At 42.7% G+C, this 25,368-nt stretch overlaps 1 protein-coding gene across 2 annotated transcripts in view; it reads left to right on the top strand.

Moving 5' to 3' along the window:
- The window catches only part of ZNF608 (zinc finger protein 608), a 115,766-nt gene extending 100,462 nt beyond the window's left edge, over nt 1-15,304 (top strand). For both annotated transcript variants that reach the window (XM_011963729.1, XM_011963730.1), the window contains 7 exons: nt 2,139-2,226; nt 2,705-5,162; nt 7,202-7,619; nt 8,191-8,363; nt 10,471-10,624; nt 12,680-12,761; nt 14,307-15,304. In XM_011963729.1, coding sequence (XP_011819119.1) covers nt 2,139-2,226; nt 2,705-5,162; nt 7,202-7,619; nt 8,191-8,363; nt 10,471-10,624; nt 12,680-12,761; nt 14,307-14,313 — 3,380 coding nt within the window. In that variant the 3' untranslated portion in view covers nt 14,314-15,304. The remainder of the gene's footprint in view (nt 1-2,138; nt 2,227-2,704; nt 5,163-7,201; nt 7,620-8,190; nt 8,364-10,470; nt 10,625-12,679; nt 12,762-14,306) is intronic.
- Nucleotides 15,305-25,368: the final 10,064 nt, after the last annotated feature.

Here is a 25,368-nt window from a genome sequence, read left to right as displayed (position 1 = left end):
CGTGCTGCGGGCGGCCGCCTCGTCCCAGCCAATCGGACGCGAGTGCTCGCAGCGGGCGCCGGCCAATCCGCGGCCAGCGTTCGCTGGAAACGCGAAACCCTTAGGGGAAAAGCAATAACAAAAGCCTTTCACTGCAGACAAATGTTAAGTGTCTGTGCAGACTTTTCCTGTTTTTAATTTTATTACTGCAAGAATGGAGGGTTTGTTGTTTCTTTCATGTTTCCTTTCAAGCAATTTTAATTATACATTTGTGCTACATCAGGGACTCTGGAACGCAGTGATTCAGCCTATTGGATCTAAAGCGAAAATGCAGTAACCTTCTGGCAATACAGATATATCCTTGCACTGTAAATATAGCTGACATGCTAAAGAATTTTAAGCAGCTGCAAAAGTCTTTGACACCACACACAGTGCCCCAGAGAGCAGATGATGAGAAAACCAGCTCAGTCTTCCCCTTCGCCTCCTCTCCCACTCCCTCCCCTTTCCTGAAGGGATGTGCTCATAAAGAATCCTTTCCTCCGATTGTTCTGTCTTGTACAAATTTTGACCAAATGCCTAATTGCCATGGATTCTCATCGCAATATGAAATTTTATACTCAATGGTTTAAAAAAAAAAAATGTCCTGAGGGAATTACATTGGAATCAGCTATGATTTGAGGAAATACTTGCTTTGCTCCATCCTAGCCTTTCCCCTGCTTAGCCTATTGCTACAATAGACTGAATTAACACTGAGTAAATAATTCAGCTGTTGCCTAAGTAATAGCAACATAGACCATATGGGAAACAATTTTAAAATCTCCTTTTGAGACTTTGGAAAGAAATCGTTCTCCAGCGCGCTGTGGGGGGCTGCGTCCCAACCATTCAAATATGTTACCCGCTGTTAAAAGGTTCCCAAGGAAATGAGTCTTACCTTGTGAGGTTTCCCTTACCATAAAGGAACCCAGTAAAGGTTTTCTGTAAAATTCACAATGGCAATGGTCATGCAAGTGAGCAAACTAGCTAGAAATAGACTTTGACTAATGTCTTCTGGTGCTTCCAAGAAAGACTAGGGGTAGATGCAGAAGGAAAACAAAGGCTCAATTAAATATTTTATGTCTTTACCCTGAAAGTTTATGTATGTCTCAAAATCAAAGTTCTATTAAAATATGCTTTAAAGAAGTGGTTTTTTTTTTAATTTGACATTTGTCCTCTCAGAAATAAAGAGGATATTATATTTTGTTTCTCTGTGGCATTTGGTATACTAAGCACACTGAAGTTTAGTAATTCACAGATGCAGTGCTAAATTAAATTGTCTGTCTGAAAAGCAGTTGGAAAAAGCAGAATGGCTTGCAGGAAACAAGTGTGTTAGTTTTGAGATTTCTTTTCTAATCCTCTGAGGCAAATGCTTACCAAAGTTGATTCCAAAGATAACCCCAAGAGTAAATCTATTGTGCACATTTATTTTCTTAAGAGGGCTATTTTAGGAGTCCTTAATATGAAACGAGACCAAACACTGAAACAGATATGGTACCCAGGCTGATTATTGTCTGACAAAGTCAAAGAGGGGAGGATTAGGAAAGTGAAATAATAGTTGATTGTCTGCTATCTGGACTCTTAAGTCCCTACTCTCCTCTCTATGCCTATTTTTATGCACCTGCATAATTTTTTTCTTAATAAAAATCACCATCATTTTATATTGTTGAATTGGAAACAAAACCGATTCCTTTCAGTCACCCTCTGGTTTAAGCACTGGTAACTGGCGCTAGTTTATGTTGGCTGCTTGCCAAACGAAAGCAATTATGTGTAATAATAGAAAAATTAAGAGGTGAGTGTTGCTGTTTTACAGCAGGACATGGCAAAAACCATTTCCTTCTGTCAGCAGTATCTTGATTACACTCTCACACACAGTCTCACCCTTTTGTACCACGTGCGCACGCGCACGAATGCGCAACACACATTATTTCCTGTGGGTTTTAACTTGAGGTCACTGAAACCAGAAAGAGGAAGAATGCAAACCACAGCTTTTGAAAGCAAATGAGAATAGAACTTTGCTGTCAAAAAAAAAAAAAAAAAGAAAGAAAGAAAGAATGAATAAGTGAACTGGAAATAATAGTAATCAGTGGTAACTATGATCCTTTTCCATCCCCCGCCTCCTGCAGGTGTCCTAGTGGTCAATGTCACGTGGAGGAACAAAACGTACGTGGGAACCCTATTGGACTGCACCAAGCACGACTGGGCCCCTCCCAGGTAGGAGCAAGGCCTTTTATTTCTCTCCTTCCCCCATCCTCTCTTTGCAGGGAAACTATAGAGAGAGATTCATAATACATAAAAGTGTGCCTGTAATTGAAACCAGGCAAAGGCGAAATGAGCAATTTAGGACTGAAAGCAGTAAAATGCAGACGCTAGACTTCTTTTCTGTCAGAAGATCTCTGCTCCCCACCCCTTCTCTCCTGTCTTCGTTTTCATTTTTTTCTCAAAGTGGGAATTTGAACTGGATTGGAAGCTAGCTACTTGAGCTGTTTTTCTTTGGTTTTTCTGAGGAAGACTATAAGCCGTTGGTAGCCTGTTCTTTTGCAGGTGTCGGAAATTGTCAGTCTTTTCCTTGACTGGACCCAGCCCTTAAGCTACTGGAGTGTTGACTCCTCTTTGCTGCATTGTGTACTTTGTGATTTCACTTGGCTGTTTTGGGGATGCTCATTTTCACATCTGTTGCTTGCTTCCATAGGTTTTGTGAGTCACCGACAAGTGACCTGGAGATGAGAGGGGGCCGGGGCAGAGGGAAGAGAGCAAGGTCTGCTGCTGCTGCTGCCCCGGGCTCTGAGGCCAGCTTCACGGAGTCCAGAGGGCTGCAGAACAAGAACAGAGGGGGGGCCAATGGGAAAGGGAGGCGGGGCAGCCTCAATGCCAGCGGACGAAGGACACCCCCAAATTGTGCTGCTGAGGACATCAAAGCCAGCCCTTCCTCCACCAACAAAAGGAAAAACAAGCCTCCAATGGAGCTGGACCTGAACTCCAGCTCTGAGGACAATAAGCCTGGGAAGCGTGTCCGCACAAATTCCAGAAGCACTCCCACTACCCCTCAAGGGAAACCAGAGACTACTTTTTTGGACCAAGGCTGCTCTTCTCCAGTGTTAATCGACTGTCCCCACCCGAACTGCAACAAAAAGTACAAGCACATTAATGGCCTGAGGTACCACCAGGCTCATGCACACTTAGACCCAGAAAACAAGCTGGAGTTCGAGCCTGACAGTGAGGACAAGATCTCGGACTGCGAGGAAGCATTGAGTAATGTGGCACTTGAATGCAGTGAGCCAAGCACAAGTGTATCTGCTTATGACCAGGTGAAGGCACCGGCATCCCCTGGTGCTGGAAACCCACCTGGGACCCCAAAGGGAAAGAGAGAGCTGATGAGCAATGGCCCAGGTTCCATTATTGGTGCTAAAGCTGGGAAGAATTCTGGCAAAAAGAAGGGCCTTAACAATGAACTCAACAACCTTCCAGTAATCTCCAACATGACGGCTGCGTTAGACAGTTGCTCAGCAGCAGACGGCAGTTTGGCTGCTGAGATGCCTAAGCTGGAAGCAGAAGGATTAATTGACAAGAAAAGTTTAGGAGATAAAGAAAAGGGCAAAAAAGCTAACAACTGCAAAATGGACAAAAACCTCTCTAAACTGAAAAGTGCCCGGCCCATTGCCCCTGCCCCAGCCCCCACTCCGCCACAGCTAATCGCTATACCCACTGCAACCTTTACAACCACCACCACTGGGACAATACCCGGACTGCCCTCCCTCACAACAACTGTTGTTCAGGCTACACCAAAGAGTCCTCCGTTAAAACCCATTCAACCAAAGCCCACGATTATGGGAGAGCCCATCACCGTGAACCCAGCTCTGGTGTCACTCAAAGACAAAAAGAAAAAGGAGAAGCGAAAGCTAAAGGACAAAGAAGGGAAAGAGACGGGAAGCCCAAAAATGGATGCCAAGCTGGGGAAACTAGAGGACTCCAAGGGGGCCAGCAAAGATTTACCTGGGCATTTTTTAAAGGATCATCTCAACAAGAATGAAGGACTGGCAAATGGACTGTCCGAGTCTCAGGAGAGCCGCATGGCCAGTATCAAAGCTGAGGCCGATAAGGTTTACACTTTCACAGACAACGCTCCCAGCCCTTCCATAGGGAGCGCCTCGAGGATGGAATGCAGCACTTTGGTGAACGGGCAGGCACCAATCGCACCTCTGCATGTGTTGACCCAGAATGGGGCAGAGAGTTCAGCTGCAAAGACAAGCAGCCCGGCCTATTCAGACATATCCGATGCTGCTGACGATGGTGGTTCCGACAGCAGGTCGGAGGGCATGAGATCAAAGGCCAGTTCCCCATCGGATATTATTTCTAGTAAGGACAGTGTGGTAAAAGGGCATTCTTCAACTACAGCACAATCATCTCAACTGAAAGAATCCCATTCTCCCTATTACCATGGCTATGATCCTTATTATTCTCCAAGTTACATGCACCCTGGGCAGGTCGGCGCCCCTGCAGCTGGAAATAGTGGGAGCACGCAGGGAATGAAGATCAAGAAGGAGTCTGAGGAAGATGCTGAAAAGAAAGACAAGGCAGAGCAGTTAGATTCTAAGAAAGTGGACCACAATTCTGCATCCTTACAGCCTCAGCACCAATCGGTGATCACACAAAGACATCCTGCCCTGGCTCAGTCACTTTATTATGGCCAGTATGCCTATGGACTTTATATGGACCAGAAGTCTCTGATGGCCACCAGCCCTGCCTATAGACAGCAATATGAGAAGTACTATGAGGACCAGAGGCTGGCAGAGCAGAAAATGGCCCAGACTGGGAGAGGAGACTGTGAAAGGAAAAGCGAGCTCCCCTTGAAAGAGCTGGGCAAGGAGGAAACTAAACAGAAAAACATGCCATCGGCCACAATCTCAAAAGCTCCCTCTACTCCGGAGCCTAACAAAAACCATTCTAAACTAGGGCCATCAGTGCCTAATAAAACTGAGGAGACAGGTAAATCACAGCTTCTCTCCAGTCACCAGCAGCAGCTTCAGGCCGACAGCTTCAAAGCTAAGCAGATGGAAAACCACCAGCTTATTAAGGAGGCTGTAGAAATGAAGTCTGTCATGGACTCTATGAAGCAGACAGGTGTAGACCCAACCTCGAGATTTAAACAAGTAAGATTGTGGAGCGTGGCCCCAACAGGGACAGAGCAGTCTGAGACTTGTATTATACATGTCTGGGCTTGATCTGGTTAGACTTCTGACACAGGAAAGAAACCCACATTAGTTTTTTCCTCTGCTCTTGAAAAATATTTTAAGATTCTCAGGAGTTACTATGTAGCTCTAAAATGTGCATTATCACTATTTTCTTGTCATGTTGTATAGTAAAAGGAACTGTGAACATGTGCTTTGCAGCCACTGGCTTGCTCTGTGACTCTGATGAGGTCCCTTAATTTCTTCCTTTCTTTTTTTTTCTTTTTTCTTTTTCTTTTTCTTTTCTTCTCTTTTTCTTTTTTTTGAGGCAGAATCTCGTTCTGTCGCCCAAGCTGGAGTGCAGTGGCGTGATCTTGGCTCACTGCAACCTCCGCCTCCCGGGTTCAAGCGATTCTCCTGCCCCAGCCTCCTGAGTAGCTGGAACTACAAGCGTGTGCCACCACCCCCGGCTAATTTTTTGTATTTTTTTAGTACAGATGGGATTTCACCATGTTAGCCAGGATGGTCTCGATCTCCTGACCTCGTGATCTGCCCACGCTGGCCTCCCAAAGTGCTGGGATTACAGGCGTGAGCCACCGTGCCTGGCCAAGATCCCTTAATTTCTTAGTCCAAGGCGAGCGCATTCCACAATGGGGCTGCTGAATTCCCTTCTAACTCTGAGATTCTGAGTCTCATCTCTAAAATATGTATTTTCCATTTTCAAATTTCTACTGGCACCTTCTTGGAAGATAATAAAAACTGGGTCCCTGAATTCACATTTCCCATTAATCTTTTTAATAGAATTCGGGGCCCAAATTTCTTTCACTTGTGGTCAGAGGTGCCTAGCTTTCAGCCTTACTCTCTATGTTAAGTACCCCAAAACTCAGAGCTCAGTGCTGAATGTTTGTGAGGAGGGTGAGGAGGTTTGGGTGGCGGGCCTCAACAGCTGTCCCAGAGCCCCAGGGGTCAGTCAGCTTGAGAACACCTGAAAATTGGTCACCATGAAACCACAAATGTACTGACACCTTCTGTCATGGTTCAGACATCCTGACCCACTGCAACCCCGTGAACATTAATTCTGGTATTTCCCAGCACTGCAAACCCCCACTCCCACCCTCACCCCCATGCTTAGATAATCCCTGGGGCATTAGAGCAAGAACCACCAGCCCCCACCACCGCCACCCACACACACATTTACTTAGGCACAACTTTGCATGTTCTCTGAGAACCTGAATCCCCAGTGGGTTTCTATCATGAATGGAATGGGGATCACAAAGGCCATTTAGGATTCTCAGTTTCTCCACCTCCAGAGGCAAAAATCAGGCTGTCACTTGACAGGGCTGCAGAAGAATGTTATAATTTTGGAGGTTTTATAGATGGCTTTGTTTTCCAATACAGAAGCCATAATGTGTGCTATTAATTTGAAATTGTGTTTTGATTAAGATGTCAGCACGTAATGAGAAGTGAGCCAATATATTAAGCCTCAGCTGCAGTGGATGAGGAGAATGTATTCGGAAACCAAGAGTTTTTCCTCCTAAGTGATGTTAATAGCTATAGCAATTACTTAAATTTACTATTATTAGCTTGAGTTGGAGTTTTTAACATTCTTTTTTTACCTGTGCGAGATATTAAAAGGCAAATGAAGGTAGAATTAAGTATGTCTGAGGATGTTATTTAGTGTTGAGGAATGACATTAAGGGCCCAGCTCTGAATTTCAGCAGACCCGAGTTGGAAGCCCAGCTCCATGACTGGGCAGCAGCATGACCTTGACGTTGCTTTGAACTTTAAACACTTGGTTTTGTCTTCTGTACAAGGGATCAATAATAACGCCTCTCTGGGACATTATTACTTTGTAAGAGAAGGAGGTAAAACAATTAGCACAGTGTCTAGCACAGAAATAAATGTCAACTTAGTGTTAAAATTAAGAGTACTAGTGCTGTCATGATTATTAACAAGCTTTCTTTAAAATTGAAATTTTAAAACAAATCTGTTGGGTTTTTTCTTTAAAAAAAAAAAATCAGGATCCAGATTCAAGAACATGGCATCATTATGTATACCAGCCCAAATATCTGGATCAGCAAAAGTCAGAAGAACTTGATAGAGAGAAGAAATTAAAAGAGGATAGTCCAAGGAAAACTCCTAATAAAGAGAGTGGTGTGTCCAGCCTTCCTGTATCATTAACGAGCATTAAAGAGGAGCCCAAAGAGGCCAAGCGTCCTGATTCTCAATCAATGGAGGAGAGCAAGCTGAAAAATGATGATCGAAAGACGCCTGTGAACTGGAAGGACTCTCGGGGAACAAGAGTGGCTGTCTCCTCACCCATGAGTCAGCATCAGTCATACATACAGTACTTGCATGCTTATCCTTACCCGCAGATGTACGACCCCAGCCATCCTGCATACCGGGCTGTTTCTCCCGTCCTAATGCACAGTTATCCTGGTACGTCTTGTCGGTTCTGACTATATTGGAGGGAAGAGGCGATGTTCAAATATTAGCTGTTAAAAACTCGAGATAAATTAGAAGCTTCAAGAGTGACATTTGTTTTGCTTGTTTTTATGCTGTTTAAAGTCCCAAAGATAAAACTGATTTAATATAAGTTTTTTTAATGAAATGTCAAGAATCCTTAGCTATAGTTTCCATAGTCTCTGATGGTCTGCTATAGCTGTTAGGCTGACAGATACTTTATTGCCTATAAAAATATATTCTAAGCACTTACTGTCATAATCATTATAGTTACTATTCCTTTCACTTAAGCAGACACGTAAATGTATGAAATGGCTGTAAGCTCAATTCTGTTTATAACCTCCCTTCATCAGGATGAATTAACTGGGAGAAGAAAACTGGAGAAGCTAGATACAGTTTAATGATGATGTAGCCCATTGTTAATGTAACCCCCTATTTTAAGATCTCTTTGACTCTTATTCCAAATTCATGTGACCCAAGTTTTTTTTTTTTTTTTTTTTTAAGATATAGCCTGTAACTTGATGTGGCATTTGTTTTTTATCTGCAGGGGCCTATCTCTCTCCAGGATTTCATTATCCTGTTTATGGGAAGGTGTCAGGGAGAGAAGAGACAGAGAAAGTCAATACCAGCCCTAGCATCAACACGAAAACAACCACTGAATCTAAAGCACTGGATTTGCTCCAGCAGCATGCTAACCAATACCGCAGCAAGTCTCCTGCTGTAAGCCTCCTTTTGTTGTTATTTAAAAGTACTGTGTTTTGGGGAGAAAGGGGAACAAGCTACAGAGCAGTCTTGAAATATAAATGGTTTCGGAACCCAGCTGTGATTTCAGGATGCTGTTTTATCCTAATACATAAAGAATGGAGTGTTCAAAAGTAAGATGCTTTCACACATGAGAGAAAATTGTTAAAGCATTTATGGCAGTAGCAAGCTTTTCTGTTGCGAAATCTAGTATACCTTGCTTACCCAGGAGGATGGTTGTTAGGTGGGAATTTAAATTCACGGGAACCAACTTTTGGTGTAAAATATGTTTGATAAGGCATTGAGGAATTAGGTAACAGAGGAGTCTATTTTATATAATTTTTGTAAGTAAGCAGGTCAGAGGCTACAAACTGTTGACCTTTTGGGCAAATCAAGCTTTTCAAAAAGTGTTTTCTTGCGGGACAGCTTTTAAAAATCAGATATTTTACATACAAATTCAGATGACCTCTTTCTCTTAAGACAATAGAAAATCTGGGCCGGGAGTGAGCTACCGCCTGTAATCCCAGCACTTTGGGAGGCCGAGGCGGGCAGATCACTTGAGGTCAGGAATTCGAGACCAGCCTGGCCAAAATGGTGAAACTCCATCTCTACTAAAAATACAAAAAGTAGCCTGGTGGTCCCAGGTGGGCACCTATAATCGAAGGTACTCAGTAGGCTGAGGCAGGAGACTCACTTGAGCCCAGGAGGCGGAGGTTGCAGTCAGCAGAGATCGTGCCACTGCACTCTAGCTTGGGTGACAGAGCAAGGCTCTGTCTCAAAAAAAAAAAAAAAAAAGACAATAGAAAATCTTGTTCAAAATCACATGGCAGTAACTGATGGGAGCTAGTAGCCCCATCTAGGCAGTATGTCCTGCTCCCCGTCAATGTGCATGGATATAAATAAAAGCTCCCCAACCTGCATCACTTGTCTTTGTTGTTAGCTTGACTTCTAGAGAGATTTGAGGTTTCTCCTACTTGTATTGACCCTTCATATTCACATCATCAGTGTTCATGGTTGGAGGTTCATCACGAGCAAAGCTGAGTACCCATGACATGTAATAAGGTGCAAATTTGAGCCTTGCACAGTGTGAGGCTCATTTCCAAGAGTAAGTCATGTGGCTTAGGAGTGAGAGCTGCGTCTGCTGTTTGCTGGCCTTAACTCTTTGTCATGTCCCTTTAACTCTGCTGAATCATACAAATCCTTGTCTGTGAAAGATGACTGTTCCCCCAAAAAGGTGACTGCTATAGTCCTAGAGACTGTTGTGAAGAGAGACTAAATGAAAATAGGATGGTGCTTGGCTAGGGAAGAGTTTAAAGTAAATTAAAATAATAGTATTTGCAATGTGTATGAGTCTACCAGAAACTCTATAGAGAAACTAGAAAAGGTGATTTCGGAATCTTTCTGAGACCTCCTTCTTAGTACAAGGATTTCTTTTAAGTGAGAAGGATAACTTTAGTGAAAGGGTGGTTAGGTCCTAAAGGTAGAAAGTCATAGGAAGTAAACCATCCTTACCCCAGACTATGGTTTGGGGAGATGGGAGCTTCTCTGTGAGAGTTCAAAAATTGAGAGATTCAAAATGTGGGTGTAGGACAGTGATTTCTTGTGCTTTATATTGGCATATAACTTTAGGGCATGTTTTTTTCAGTAGAACAAAATGTATACAGACACGTTTAAAATTGTGAGATAGGTTCTCTCCATAAAATACAAGTATAATTGGAAAACTTGACCTTAAAGATATCTCCAAAACTACTTATTTTCTAAAAGTTGTTTATGGGAAGCAATTGGGTAAATTCTTAACCTGCAATTATGAATGAATATAGAGAGAAGTCCTCTTATTTCCATCATCTCAGGAAAACATTGGTGTCACTTGGTTTATTTTGGGTGGAGCAGTTCTTTTTGTGTTGGCTTAATTCCAACGGAAACTAATGCATGTTTTTTTGAAATTCTCTTTAGTTACTAAAGGTTGTATCTTTGTATTTATTTTTTCATCATTAATACAATATTGTCAAAGGGACAAAGGTGGTTTAGTACTCTTATAAGTTGATTTTCAGGCATGAAGGGGGAAAATTTCTCTTTTTTGTTGCAGCCTGTGGAAAAGGCTACAGCTGAGCGGGAACGGGAGGCGGAAAGGGAAAGGGATCGCCACTCCCCCTTCGGCCAGCGGCACCTGCACACGCATCACCACACCCACGTTGGCATGGGTTACCCGCTAATCCCGGGTCAATATGACCCTTTTCAAGGTCAGCAGCTCTGTCATTATTGTGTCTTTGTCCATTCTGCTTTGGAAAACAGTTGCTAAAATTGCATTTCACATCTTAAAAATATTGAGCTTTGAGTTCACATTAGCTCTCAGGAGGGTTTTTAACACTTATTTCCTAGTGACACAGCTAAGGCTATTCCCTCATCTTTGTATTCTATTGAGACATGAAATGGCTACCACTTAATAATTGTCACCAGTTGATGTTATCGGCGGCTTACTGTTATCTCACAGACTGAGGGTGGTGGCCAGTGTCTGGGGCACTGAATATAACAATCAGAAGATCAGATATCTACTTCAGGGAAATTGTAGAAAAAGGGAGGGATGGTGGGAGGCTTTGGTGAAATTACTTGTTCTGATTTCTGCATGCCTTTTAAGTTGCTCTTTTCCCATGGAAATCATGGGAGTGATGTGATCAGGTTTAACACTTCGATAACCTCATTCAAGGGTTCTTCACAGCCCTTCACTGCTGCGACTTCACTAAATGGGAGAATTGAGAAAGAGAAACATGTTTTAAGCCATAGCATTGATATCAGGGAATCTTCACCTTGTGGTTCATTAGTTGAGCATGTATTATTTGTCCCATCTTTGTCATCTCATAGGGGGTGGGTGATGGCACCATCTTTACAGTTTGCTAGAATACCCCAGATTGCATGGCTTTAAACAACAGGAATTTATTGTCTCACAGTTCTGGAGGCTGGAAGTTCAAGATCAGGGTTCCAGCACAGCCAGCCTCTGCTGAGGCCTGTATTCCTGGTTTGTGTGTAGCTGCTGTCCTGCTGTGTGCTCATATGACCTCTTCTTTGTGCATGAGCTGGTGGGTGGGGAAGAGGCAGGGGGAGCCCTCGTGTGCTTTCTTATAAGGACACTAGTCCTGCCCTGTTAGGGTCCCATCCATATGACCTCATTTAACCTTAATTACCCCCTTATAAGCCCCATCTCTGAATCTAATCACACTGTGGATTAGAGCTTCAACATATTTTGAGGAGACATAATTTAGTCTATTGCACTTGCCAAGTTGCCTCTTATGCTGCTGTGTGAATAGAAAGTAAGATAATGTGTTTGAAAGTGTTTCCAAAACTGGGAATTGATATACAAATGTGAAGAGGTCATTTTTATTTATTCAGGTCTTTTTAGTTGGTGTCAACTAATAGTTTTTAAAGAGAGCTTTTCTATTTCTTAAACAATTTGTATTGAGTGTGGTAAGTACTTGGAAGAGAAAGGCTTTATTTCTATACCTATATACCTATATTTATATATATACCTATGTACCTATATATAAATAAAGTATATATGAGAAGAAAATAATTATCTCTTTTAAGATAATGTTATTGTTATTGTACTGTCTTAAGTTACCTCTGGGAAAAGAAAATATATCCAAATAAAAGACGTAGAAGGAGACAGTAATCTTCCCTAGGTTTGCATTTGTTTACTCTGTTTTTCCCCAGGACTGTCTTCTATAGAATTTAAAAGAATTCTCTGTTAGGCAACATCATGCCATTTGGAGCTATTACAGTCTCTGACTGCTACTTTCGTCTTGCAGGGTGAAAGTGAAGAGCATTTCTAAGTTTGATTTACTGATTCTGTGTATCTTATGGGACGCATTGTGTTCAGTCACTGGGGAAAATGTTAAAGTGATAACAATTATTATGGAAGTATTGTATTCTAAGCAAATAGCATGCCGCTTCTGTAATTCACTGTGACTTTTGATTCCTGTTGTTACCTGGCATCTATTATTTCTCTTGAGCTTCCTATTCAGGAATGCATGCAAGCCATTTAGTACCATGCAGAGCTGGAGAGATGGAATACTGTATCTCCTTCGAATAGCTATTAAGAAAACTGCAGAGTATTCAAGAAAGGATAGATAGCAGATAGACCAAATGGTTTGTATGGTGTCCTCGCTGCATGAAAGAGTTCATGTGTGTGTTCAGGAGAGGACACCGTGCTGCTACTGGGTCTGCAGCCCTTCCCCACTGGGCCTGTATCTACTCTTATCCTTCTAAAGATCACAGACACTCTACATTTTTTTCCCCATTAGGCTTGACCTCTGCTGCCCTTGTTGCCTCACAGCAGGTGGCTGCCCAGGCATCTGCATCTGGAATGTTTCCTGGACAAAGAAGGTAAATATCCTCTACATTTTTAATTAGTTCTAGATAGAAATATCTTAATGGCTGGGAGGAAGCAAGTACAGGATTTTTAGACCAAAAACTTAACTCCTTGGGTTTTATATCCTTGTAATGAATGTGTTTGTTTATGCCAATGTAAGTTGCTTCACATGCAACTTAAATTCCATGAACCCCATTCTGTAAGGGTTACGTAGATTAGTAATTAATTGAGTAGTTTTTTTAGGCAGTTGAAAGTTTCCTGGGTTATCCTTACAGCATTGCTAAAATAATTCACCATGACTACCTTTGTTTTATTATGTTTAAAGATAAAGTCGCAAATGGAGACATTTATTTTCGTAATACTAAAGGTAATGTTTGTTCCTGCATATTTTAAATTATTCCCTAAGTTTTAAGAAGGAAAATGATTTAAAGGAATTAAATTATTAGTATTATAAAATTAATATTTTTCACAATGCATATCATTACTTTGTGTTTATTCACTTTCTCTGGAATTGAATTCTACATTTGAATGGAATTAAAATAAGTCTTATTAGTCTTTTTTTTTTTTTTTGAGACGGAGTCTCGCTCTGTCGCCCAGGCTGGAGTGCAGTGGCTGGATCTCAGCTCACTGCAAGCTCCGCCTCCCAGGTTCACGCCATTCTCCTGCCTCAGCCTCCGGAGTAGCTGGGACTACAGGCGCCCGCCACCTCGCCCGGCTAGATTTTTGTATTTTTTAGTAGAGACGGGGTCTCACCATGTTCGCCAGGATGGTCTCGATCTCCTGACCTCGTGATCCGCCCGTCTCGGCCTCCCAAAGTGCTGGGATTACAGGCTTGAGCCACCGCGCCCGGCCAGTCTTATTAGTCTTATGGTTTTCAGGCTTACAGTGACAAATGTTGACACAGGCTGGGCATGATGACCCATGCCTGTAGTCCCAGCACTTTGGGAGGCTAAGGCGGGTGGATCACCTGAGGTCAGGAGTTCCAGACCAGCCTGGCCAACATGGTGAAACCCCATCTCTACTAAAAATACAAAAATTAGCTGGGCATGGTGGCGTGCGCCTGTAATTCCAGCTACTAGGGAGGCTGAGGCATAAGAATTGCTGGAACCCAGGAGGCAGAGGTTGCAGTGAGCCGAGATTGCACCATTGCACTCCAGCCTGGGTGATGGAGTGAGATTCTGTCCCAAAATTAAAAAAAAAAAAAAAACTGTTGGCTGGGCACGGTGGCTCATGCCTGTAATTCCAGCACTTTGGGAGGCCGAGGTGGGCGGATCACCTGAGGTCCGGAGCTCGCGAGCAGCCTAACATGGAGAAACCCCCTCTCTACTAAAAACACAAAATTAGCCAGGCGTGGTGACACATGCCTGTAATCCCAGCCACTTGGGAGGCTGAGGCAGGAGAATCGCTTGAACCCAGGAGGCGGAGGTTGCCATGAGCCGAGATCGAGCCATTGCACTCCAGCCTGGGCAACAAGAGCAAAACTCCGACTCAAAAAACAAACAAACAAACAAACTAAATGTTGATAGAACCATGTGCTAAGGTTTGCTTTTCTTTTGCAGAGAATAACAAGATTGGACATGTACATTGTCATGTGACTGGATCACATGGGGAAGCGCTTTATACAGACATCAGTTCCATGGTGTTAATTTGAAATGCCTTAATGGCAGGCAAAAACCAGTCATTTCATTTTTGTAAATTACAGATTTTATCACAGAGTAACAAATGTTGCTGTAATTAAACTTCTGTTTTATATATATATACGTATACATATCTGTATATATACATATATATATATATAAAAATATAAATATATTCTTTACTTTTTGTATCAGTAACCAGGCTCGCACACACAGGGTCTGCTGCCATGTCGCAAACCACTCAGTAAAGGAAATTAAAAATGTATTTGTCACGTTGAAAAGTGTTAGCCACAAAAGGCTACTTACTTTCTTTTCCTTTTCCTTTAAAATTGTAAATAAATAATGTTATGTATCAGTGTGCCTGAACCTTGCATATCCTTCACATATTTCCCATGAGCCCCTCAGAAAGGCTAACTGTGATGATGACACTTTGGTACAATTTAGATGTCTATTTGGTGGCTCCTGTTAAAGACGCATCAGTGTAAAATGTTCCTGTAGTCACTGTTTGTACTTGTGTATTGTGGAAAAAGTACTTTTGGAAGGCATGGGGTTGCCAGTACCACAAAAACTGTGTTGTACATAATGTAAAGATTAAAATGGGGGAAATAATGAGCATCTGTGAATAATGAGGTGTCATTTTTTGATAATCTTGAATGGCAAATAACCCAATAGCCTGCGTACCAGAGACATCTGTGATTGTTCTATTACTTGAATAGTTCTACAGTCTTTTTTTTTTTTTTTTTAATGTTTACAATTATCCAGTTTTAGAGGAGAGAGACTTTAACGCCATTGCCTGGTTACTTGTTTTATGCTGTAATCTAGTTTATTTTATGTAAAATGTATATTGAATGCTTTCCTTTTTTATACCTGCCTTAAATAATTTGGCAATCAGAATTAAAAAGTTTTTTTTTTAAATAATGGCTTCTTGTCTGTCTCATGTTATTTTCTACCTGACTGATAGTCATTCTAATTTTCAAGAAAGGGTTTCTTATAATATTATTAATATCCAATGCATAAGATACAGTAAACAGATATTAACTTTTCTTATAGGATACATAAGTGTAACAACCAAATAGTGTATTTAATTCAGTGAATGTATTTCCATTTACAGGGTATTTACCCTAAACATGGAGCACGGTATCACTGGAAATTAGTAGATACAGGTTTCTGTGGTGTGGAATGATACTTCAGAGATGCAAATGTTATGACATGTGGATAATAGGGAAAATACGTAAAAAATCATTTAGTTAGTTAGCTGTCATTACATTGATTTACTAGAATATTTTATGCCAAATTTTAACTGCCTCTTCTCTCCCTTCTTTGCTTCGAATAAACACTTACTGAGTGCCTGCTTTATCCCAAGCACTGCACAGGGTTCTGGCATACTGCAGTAAACAAAGCAGACACAAATTCCTGTCTTCATGGAGCTTTCATTTTTTAGTGGTGGGATAAACATATCATAAAATATCTGATATATAGAGCATGTTAGATGGTTGATAAATGCAATGAAGAGAAACGAAGCATGGGAGCGGGGCATAGTGAATGTGTGCTGGAGTTTGTAACTGTAAACAGAGTGGCCACTAAAGAGATGAGGATCCATGCAGACATCGGGGGAACATCACTGCAGTGACGTGGAAAAGCAAGTACTGAAGCCCCAAGGTGGGAGTGTGCTTTGTATGTTTGGACTGGTGGATTTCAGTGCTTCATTCCAGCTGTAAGTTTTTATTATTTTACTATAATTGCTCATGACAGTGCTACCACATGGTTTACTAAAAAGTTCTTTAAGCTGACAGAATTTGTCTTGGTGTAATTTGGTTAGTTCTAGCTAGAGGCCTTTGCGTCGCAAATGAATAGAATTTTGCAGTCGAAAAGAAATGTTTCCCTTGATTTTGGAAGACCACCTTAAAGTGTTGCCTTTGCTGCTTGACTTACACGTCTAGTCTATGCTCTTAATAGAGTTCAGTAAGAAGATATTTTTCTGTTAGTTTTCAGTTTTTCTTTTGACTTTCATCCAAGTTGTCATTTATAAGAACATTGTTTATGGTGTTTAATTCTACACATAAGAGTATTTCACATATTTTTCATCATTTTTAAGCTATCAAAGCTTTTTCATTTTTATACGACATCTTGATTCTCCTTGAAGACTTGAGGTAATTTGTCTTATACCAGTGAAGCAAGTATGTTTTCTCTGTTCAGAATATAGTTGGCATCTGTTGGTTGCCTACATGCTGATTCAGTTCTTGACCAACCCCTTAACTGTCAAAGCACAGAAGCAGAACTGAGGTCAACTTACATCTTTACCAGCTGAATTTTCATGTTCTTGTTGGTAGCTGGGTGATACTCTGGATTCCTGATGATTTTCTTGCTCTTAATAATATATATGGAAGTCAATCTTCCCTTTCAGTTGCAAAATGACTAGATGTATGTTTATTACATACCAGGCTTTTTAAAATCACTTCTAAGTAGGTGGTTAAGTAAATAGGTTATAAATAGCTGCATTGGACCATGTTTAACTCTGCTACTGTAATAAACAGGAATGCTGATAAATACAAAGAGATATATGACCAAAAGCACATTGCAATTTGAATAGGCTCTTCCCCTAGGCTTTTACTGGAACATTAGTCATGACCGGTTTACATTAATCACTAAATGAAGTTTTGTTTCTTCCTCTTACTGTTACAGTGTTGTCTTTACTGATGACAACATGAATTGCCAAAGGCCAGGGCTTATTTATATTATGTGTGCCATTTCTCTGGCTGAGTATATAGTCAGTACCGAATGGTAAATTAAAGAGTCCCAAAAGACAAGCGTACTTGGCTCCATTATATTACTATGATGAATCTGCCATTAATACGTTCTAATTGTTTTACTTTTATAGACATAAAATCAGTCCCTTTAGTGACTAATAATAGGGTTTATTGATTTTACTAAACATTACTCATTCCAGGCCTGCTCATATTAGCTTGTCCTGAACATATGCAAAAAGCCTGCAGTGCTGACACAGTGCAAATTAACTTCATGGAGAAATGGGAGTGAAGAGTTGTTTACAGCTGTGGTCCCGTTGAATACAGAATATTAAAAACCAGGTAATAGGCTCCATATAGAACCATTCATTCCTAGATTACAATCTCAGATGGCTTTTTCATGGAAACTTGCCATTGCTGTTCAGCCCAGGTCATTAACACTTGCAGAGTAAAAAGTGTGACCTTATACATTCACACTGGCTGTGACCCTGATTTAGTGTGGTTTCAGCCCAAGGGTCTGTGAGTAACCAGAATGAATGGCTCTGATTGATGCAGGATAAAAACAGCAGTTTAAATGATAATTACTGGTCATTTCATTCCTTCCCTGACTCTGAAAAAGAGACAAGACAGGCAAAGCCATTTATTATTGTTTTTGTCACTAACCACAGTCATCCATTCCCTGCTTCTTGCAGTAGCCTGAGTCATAAATGTTGTTTACTTTCAGTTAACTTTAGAAGAGAAAACAAAGCAAAGCCCCCAGTCTGACTTTTCATTTTTCTTGACAAAATCACTCTTTTAAGCAAGGGGTGAGTTCTCAACCTTGGCACTATTGACGTAGGAGACCAGATAATTCTTTGCTGTTCTGTGCATTGTAGTATATTTAGCAGTACCCCTGACCTCTTCTCTGGAGATGCCAGTAGCAACCTCCCCAACGAATTGTGACAACCAGCAGGTCGTATGAAATTTAGAACTCATGCCTAGCCCCTGCCCCACAGGTAGAGTGCTGAGTTCTATTGTTCTTTGTTGCTTTTAGAGATGGAAAAGCCATTGATGGTTCCTTGTAACTTAGAACTCATGCCTAGCCCCTGCCCCACAGGTGGAGTGCTGAGTTCTATTGTTCTTTGTGGCTTTTGGAGATAGGAAAGCCATCGCTGGTTCCTTGTAATTCGATGTAAATAGAATGGGGATACTCATTCGACCAATGTGGATAAAGTTGGACCAGACCTCCACCTCTTTAAAAAGAATTGGATGACCCAGATTTTAACGTAATAATCAGTAGTTCTTTTAGGTTGAAGATGAATTCAATTTTAAAGCCACATCTGAGGGCCGGATTCATTTCACAGTATGTCAATTAGCAACGCCAGCCCACTAAAAATACATATTATTTCTTCTGGAATGAAGGCTGTCTGTGGAAAACCTGGAAAAAATGGATAAATCTTAATTGAGCTGCTGGGATGGAACTCAGATTTTCTTCACACAGGGAGAGGCATTTCTTTCATGTACAGGAACAAACTTTGAGAGATTCGCACATACACTATACATTTCAGTGAAGTTTTTTTTTTTTTTTCACTTAGACATTTGAAAATAAAATGAAAGGAAACATCAAAATCTGCAATATGGAGAAAGTTAAAGTATCCAGGGCTATCAAGAGCACACGGCACGATAACACCCATGGACAAGTCTAGGTTTAGGTCTGATCAGACTGGCCTGACCCTTGGCCAGCTGTTGTCATGTCCCTGTCGGTAATACCTGGAATGGCAAGTAGTACAATGGAACAAAGCTTCTTTCCTGTGTCCATAACAGACGTGGCTAATCATTGCAGCGTTGTCTCCACCTGAATGTGTGTGAGACCTCATAACTTAAAGTTGACATGCAACATGAAGGCTGTTTACCACCTCTGCAAGAAACTAAATTCTTATGGAACTAAATCATGACCCCTGCAACTTTCAAGGGTGTCACCCTCACACCCCCCAATTTCAGGCAAGGAGACTTAACATGGCACTATTCCTCCTTTCAACTATTGGAAACTTTGGAAGTTACTTATTTACCTTCAGTGTTTCAACCAACCGTGATTTCTTTAGTCAGAAAAGTTGGGGAACGAGAATTGTTACTTATTGACCCAAATTTCTACTGATTTATGGAAGTGTTATTTTTTTCTCTTTTACTTTCATACTATCATCACATCTTCTTTGGCTCTCCTGCCACCCTCTTGTAATGATCTTTGGTTAGATAGAGTCCATCCAGATCATCCAGTATCATCTCCTTGTCTCAACGTCACCCGATTAGCAATTTTATTTCCATCTACAATCTTAATTCCACTTTGCCATATGACAACAGAATCACAGATTCTGGGGATTAGGACGTGGACATCTTTGGGGGCTACCACTCTGCCTGCCACACCACCCAACACAAATTCCTTTCTGCCTGGGCAGTATTATTAATACAATAATAATAGTATAATAGTTCTACTGTATAATATAAAATACTACAACTGGTATAATGACCATCATCAAAATTATAGTATATTTACTTTGCCCTTCACATGTGACAACTCCTTTAGTTCTCATAGCCACCCAATTACTATTCCCATTTTAGAGCTGGAAAAACTGAGACACCAAGCTAAAGTAATTTGCCCAAGTTCACACCACTACGTAAGTGACAGGACCGTAACCACTATGCTGTACTGCTTCAGAGAAGGGATAATATGCTCCCTAGGGAATCGACAAGATTTTCCTTTGCTAAAGTGCTTATCTCAGAAGGGCAAATAACGGTGTGTCTCTCCAGACTGCTATGAGACAAAGCCCCCGTGCAGCCTCTGCTGGAGCCAGGTGTCAAACCCTTGTTAAAACTCCACATTCGAGGCCCAGGATCCTGAGAGCCTAGTGGCTCTTCAGTGCATTGCTGGCAGAGGTTGCTGAAAGGGTTACCTTTTTTGGTTTTCTCATTGTCATGGTGGCCCTTGCTTTTTCAATACTCTACCATATGTATCTGATGACTAGAAGCTCAGAATACAAGAGGTGGGCTTCATGGGAACTGGTGCTTGGGTGTCAGAGGCTGGTGGGAAGGCTGATACTTTTGTGATTCTGGCAGAGACTATCATGGGCTCCTACAGAGGGTCATTCCAACGTTCTGACAAAGGGCCCCAAATTTGTACTTGTGATTATCTACAGATGATGTCATTCTTACTGTCTTGGGGGATTTTTGAAAATATTAGAAAGAAGGATGTTCAAACCTCAGCTGTAACTCTTTAAACATCTTCCCCTAACCAGATCCTTCTCCAGTGTATTTTGTGTGTACTGAGGGACAAGGGAATATGTGAAACATACTTGCAAGATGTAAACATTTAAATTATAATTTCTGCAGTGTTATATTGAAATTGCTTCTTTATTTCAATATGGTGAGAACCTAAAAAATGAATGCCTAGATTTTTCTTGGCTTCTGAGAGGACTTAGCTCTAAATAGTATGTGTTGGGGCAAAATACAGAAATTGAAAAATTCTTCCTAATAAGGGTGGCAGGGGCCAGCGAATCAAGGCATCCTGGCCCCCGTTTAATCACTGGAGGTCACTGAACTAACTATAGGTCTGAAAGAGAAAGTAGTTCCATCTTCCTCATCACTCTCCAGAGAAGGTGGTCCAGCCACCCAACCTGTCCTCCTAGACCAGATTGGAATTTTCCAGGATGGCGGAAGGGGAGTAGAATCCCTAGCCTAGTGGGGATGACCTTTCAGCGTAATAACCATGGAGGTGGAGACTGTCTCTAGCAAGGCTGCTGTGCAGCTGGATGTTTTCAGCTACCTGTAACGGAAACCATGACTGAAACTGCCACCAACTATGAGGAAATGTGTTCTCTCCCCTAAGACGAAGCCGAGAGCAGGGTGATCTCCAGACATTATCCTTCATGCTGCTGACTCTGCCCTGTGATACTCTTTGCTCAGTCTTCCTGGCCTTGTCCCCTGTGTTAGGGCCACAGGAGATCCAGATCTCTGTCTGGAGACATCAGTGTCCAGGGGAGAGAATTGTGTCTTCCTGTGTCTCTTAGGAGGGAAGAAACCTTCCTCAGACGCCTCTGGCAGGCATCCCTCCCATATCCTTGGCCAGAACCAGGACACATGCTCACTCCTGAAACATCACCACAAGAGAATGGGATTGCCATGAGTTCCTCAGGCTAAGAAGGATGAGAATCTGCCCCTGAGTCATGCATGGGAGGAGCGGCTCATGGCTTAGAACTAGGATTCTGTTGGGGAGAATGAAGAGGGGGATGAATGTTTTGTTTTCTGAGCCATGAACCTTTCCTTGAGGCTAGTGAACCATGGTAGATTCTCCTAGTGTCCTCTGGGTTCTCCTGAGGTGTAAGTCTGGGATGGGTGTGGATGGGAGGCAGACAGTTGTTTGCACTCCAGCAGAACTCGCAGAGACCCTCCGCTGTAACTGATTTTTCCTTAGAGAATCTGGTGATTAGGCAGAATTAGGATAGCAGGCACGGGGCTGCACTGAACGCACTGTTCCAAAGGAACATGAAGAGATTCAGAAACGTGCCGTCTTTCTTTTCTTTCTCTTCCATGACACAACTGGTAGCCTCATTTTCCCGCCCCTCTACCAACCTGAATTTGTCCCTGATTGGGTGAGTGGTGGGGGTTGACCCACCCAGCAGATCTAGTGACTGCAAACCCTTGGGGTGGGATTAATTCCTTCAAAAGAAGGAATTTTGAAAGTGGGTGAGCAGGACATGAGGCAGAATTCATTCAGGAAGTATTTCCTGAGTACCTGTGAGGGGCCTAGGGACTGGGTGCCCAGGTCCTGTGTCTTGGGGACAGGATGCCCAGGCCCTGCCTTCTCCCACTTATAGACAGAGTGGGGCAGCCCCCTCCCACCTCTGGATGAGCACATAGATGTCTCCATAAAGCTGAGCAAAGCTGAACTCTGCAGACCTAGTGCTGGCCAAGAAGGTCTGCCATGAAGGCAAGCACTCACCCTGAGACTCTGCCTTGAAAGCTCATAAACCTGGGAGCCTGCTGTGCTCAGCCTCAGAAACCCCCAGGTGCCCGTGTGTCTGCCACCACCAGCCCCCACCATCCCCTCAGTGATAAGATACTGGGAGACAGACCATAAAAGGTGGATTTTATGACAACAGCTCGGTGACCAGACCGTCCCGCAGTCAGGGCTGCCTCCGCTGAGGGCGGAAGCAGGGATGACTCATGGAGAGGCCCCAGCAGACAGCTGAGGAAGCCTCTGACCCTGCAGTGCTGTGGGCTGGGTCATAACGGGACACTGGGGAGCCACAGATGTGCCCAGAGGTAGGGAGATGCTGTGAGTCACTCCACCCTGTCAGGCACTGGCTCGCCCGGTACCTATGAGCAGCCAGCCTCTAAATGGCTTCCAGCTTGACAGTCCTCACGCTGTGGCAGTGTAGTTTCTGGAAGCCTATGGGGCCCAGGGACATTCCTGTGACTGATGCCAGTGGATGAGGTGTGCTACGGTGGGTGAACAAGCGGCCTTCCCAGGTCAGCTAGAGGAGGGACTCCCTTGTTATCATCCGCCGGTGGAAATGGGTTCTTACAGGGGCAAGGGTGACAACTGTGTCCAAGCTTCCTAGGCACTGGCGCTGGGTGGGACTGAGGAGGTCTAGGCACCATGGAAGCTTCTCTCTCACATCATGGCTTGTTTTGTCTGCTGTTACTCCTCCTCTGCCCCATTCCTCTCTCTGCACACTGGCTCTCTCTGATTCTCCAAACACATGACCTCGCCTGACTGGCAATACTTTCTGTCATCTCTCAGTTCAAATTGCAGATTCTCAAGAAAAAATGATTGAAATGGCCAGGCCCAAGGGCCACAGGATAGAATGAGCTTGCTGAGGGAGCGGAGGCTGGGCAATGTGGGGTGGGAACAGTTGCTAAGCTGGCTCCTACTTTTGGCTTCTTTTGACTCCCCACACCACTTTCATCTAAGGCCTTTGTCGAAGGAACATTTATGACCAGGAGCAACCATGCAAGCCAGCTTAGTTAAAAAGAAGGTTTATTGAAAGCGTATAAGAATCTGTCTTATACTATCCAAGGATAGGAGGGAATTGGCAGGTCATAGTGATTGTTGGTGTCTAGAAAATCCCTATATATCCCTCGAATATCACATCATCTCTTACCCCTTCTTCTCTTGGTGTCTCTGTCCCATTCTCCTGCTTCTGCTGACAGACTGTTTCTACCTCTTTGTGACTTCCCTGTTCTTGTCATTGAACGTTGCCTGGGATTGCTATGGAGCTCACGAGGGCTCATTTCTCACCATTATTTAACCAACCTAGACTTTCAGTTTGCACTCCAAATTCCTACACCAAGTGCAGTGGATTTCTGTCCAAGGAATAACCAAATGTGGCTGGGCCAGATTTGGGAGAAACGTATGGAATTATATAGGACTGTCAACACTCCTGGGACTGGAAGATTCCAAGGGTTTTAGGAGCTCTGTGCCAGCAATTGTGGGGTGGCAGACAAAGACTATATATATATATATATGTATGTATATACACACACACACACACACATACACACACACACACGCACACACTTATTTCTTATACCACAAAAATAGAAATGTCCCCCTTTTCCCTGAGTAGTTCCTCTTTTGTCCTACTTTACTTTTTCCATAGTGTTTACCACCAAATGACATGTTATATATTTGTTTGTGTATCTGATTATGGCCTCTCCTCTCATTAGAATGTAAACTCCATAAGACAAGGGACCTAATCATTTTTTCCTACTATTCTGTCTCCAGCACCCAGAACAGTGTTTTGCCTAAAATAGGCTCTTAAATATTGTCAAATGAATGAGTGAGCAAATGTCATGTCAGGATACAGTAGAGATGCCATTGCTCTGCCTCCTTTCTTTGAGAATCTCCCTCACCCACAACCTCTAGAAGGTTTTATTTTTCATAATGAACCCCTTTGGACCTTACCTGACTTTATGCCAATGAGGTTATTCTTGGCGGGTCCTTCAGGAAGGGGCTGGTCATCAGAGGACCCCACCTCGTGATTAGAGGGTTGGAACTTTTTGGGGGAAGAAGGACTGGAGATTGAGTCCAGTCACCAATGGCTAGTGATTTAATCAGCCATGGCTATATAATGATGCTTCAATAAAAACTCTTCAACGACGAGGTTTCGGGAGCTGGTGAACTGGGCTGCTGAATCCTTGTGCTGGGTGGTGGCATGCCTGGAGAGGGCATGGAAGCTCGGTGCCACCCCTGTCTCCATACCTTGTCTTATATATCTCTTCTATTGGGCTGTTCTGTGTTGTATTCTTCATAATAAAACTGAGATTATAACTCTTTCCTGAGTTCTGTGAGTCATTTTTGCAAATTATTGAACCACAAGGGGATCATGAGAAGCCTCAGATGTGTAGTTGGCTGGGCAGAAATGCAGGTAGTATGGGGACCCTGTTTGTAGCTGGCACCTGAAGTGAAGGAAGTCTTATGGGATTGAATCCTTAACTCTATGGATCTGCACTCACTCCAAGTAATGTCCAAATTGAACTGGGTTGTACACCCAGTTGGTGTTAGAGAATTGGAAATTGTTGTTGGGAAAATGATGTAATTTTCTGTAGGAGATTCAGAGAGGAGACATCTGAAGGCACTAAAGGAGCAAGTCATGCAGATGTCTGGGGAAATGTTTCAGGCAGAGGGAAGAGCAGGTGCAAAGGTCCTAAGGTGAGAATGTGTCTGGAGTGTTTAAGGGAAAACATGGGAAACATTGTGGTTGGAGCACAGGTGAGGGGCAGAATGGCAGATGAGGTGTTGTGTGGATACAACCTTGAGGCTACAGTTACCTTCAGCTACACAGTCAGACACGCTGTCCTGTAATTGTGGGAAAGCCAGATTTAAAATGCACAGATCAGAGTTTGCTGAAGCATTTTAAACTAAAGCATACAGTGAGAAGCAAGTTGAATAAAATGGAGAGGAGGCCAGCCATGGTGGCTCTTATGTGTAATCCCAGTAACACAAGAGGCTGAGGTGGAAGGATCACTTGAGGCCAGGAATTCAAGACCAGCCTGGGCAATGTAGTGAGACCTTGTCTCTGCAAAAAAAAAAAAAAAAAAAAAGCTAAAAAATTAGCTGAGCATGGAAGTGCATATCTGTGCTCCTAGCTACTTGGGAGGCTGAGGCAGGAGGATTATTCGAGGCCAGGAGTTTGAGGCTGCAGTGAGCTATGATTGTACCACTATACTCCAGCCTTGGCAACAGAGTCAGACCCTGTCTCAAA

This window comes from Colobus angolensis, unplaced genomic scaffold (assembly GCF_000951035.1).
Source record: "Colobus angolensis palliatus isolate OR3802 unplaced genomic scaffold, Cang.pa_1.0 Scaffold62, whole genome shotgun sequence".
Classification (NCBI taxonomy): Eukaryota; Metazoa; Chordata; class Mammalia; order Primates; family Cercopithecidae; genus Colobus; species Colobus angolensis.
This window is presented reverse-complemented; position numbering and strand designations above follow the sequence as displayed.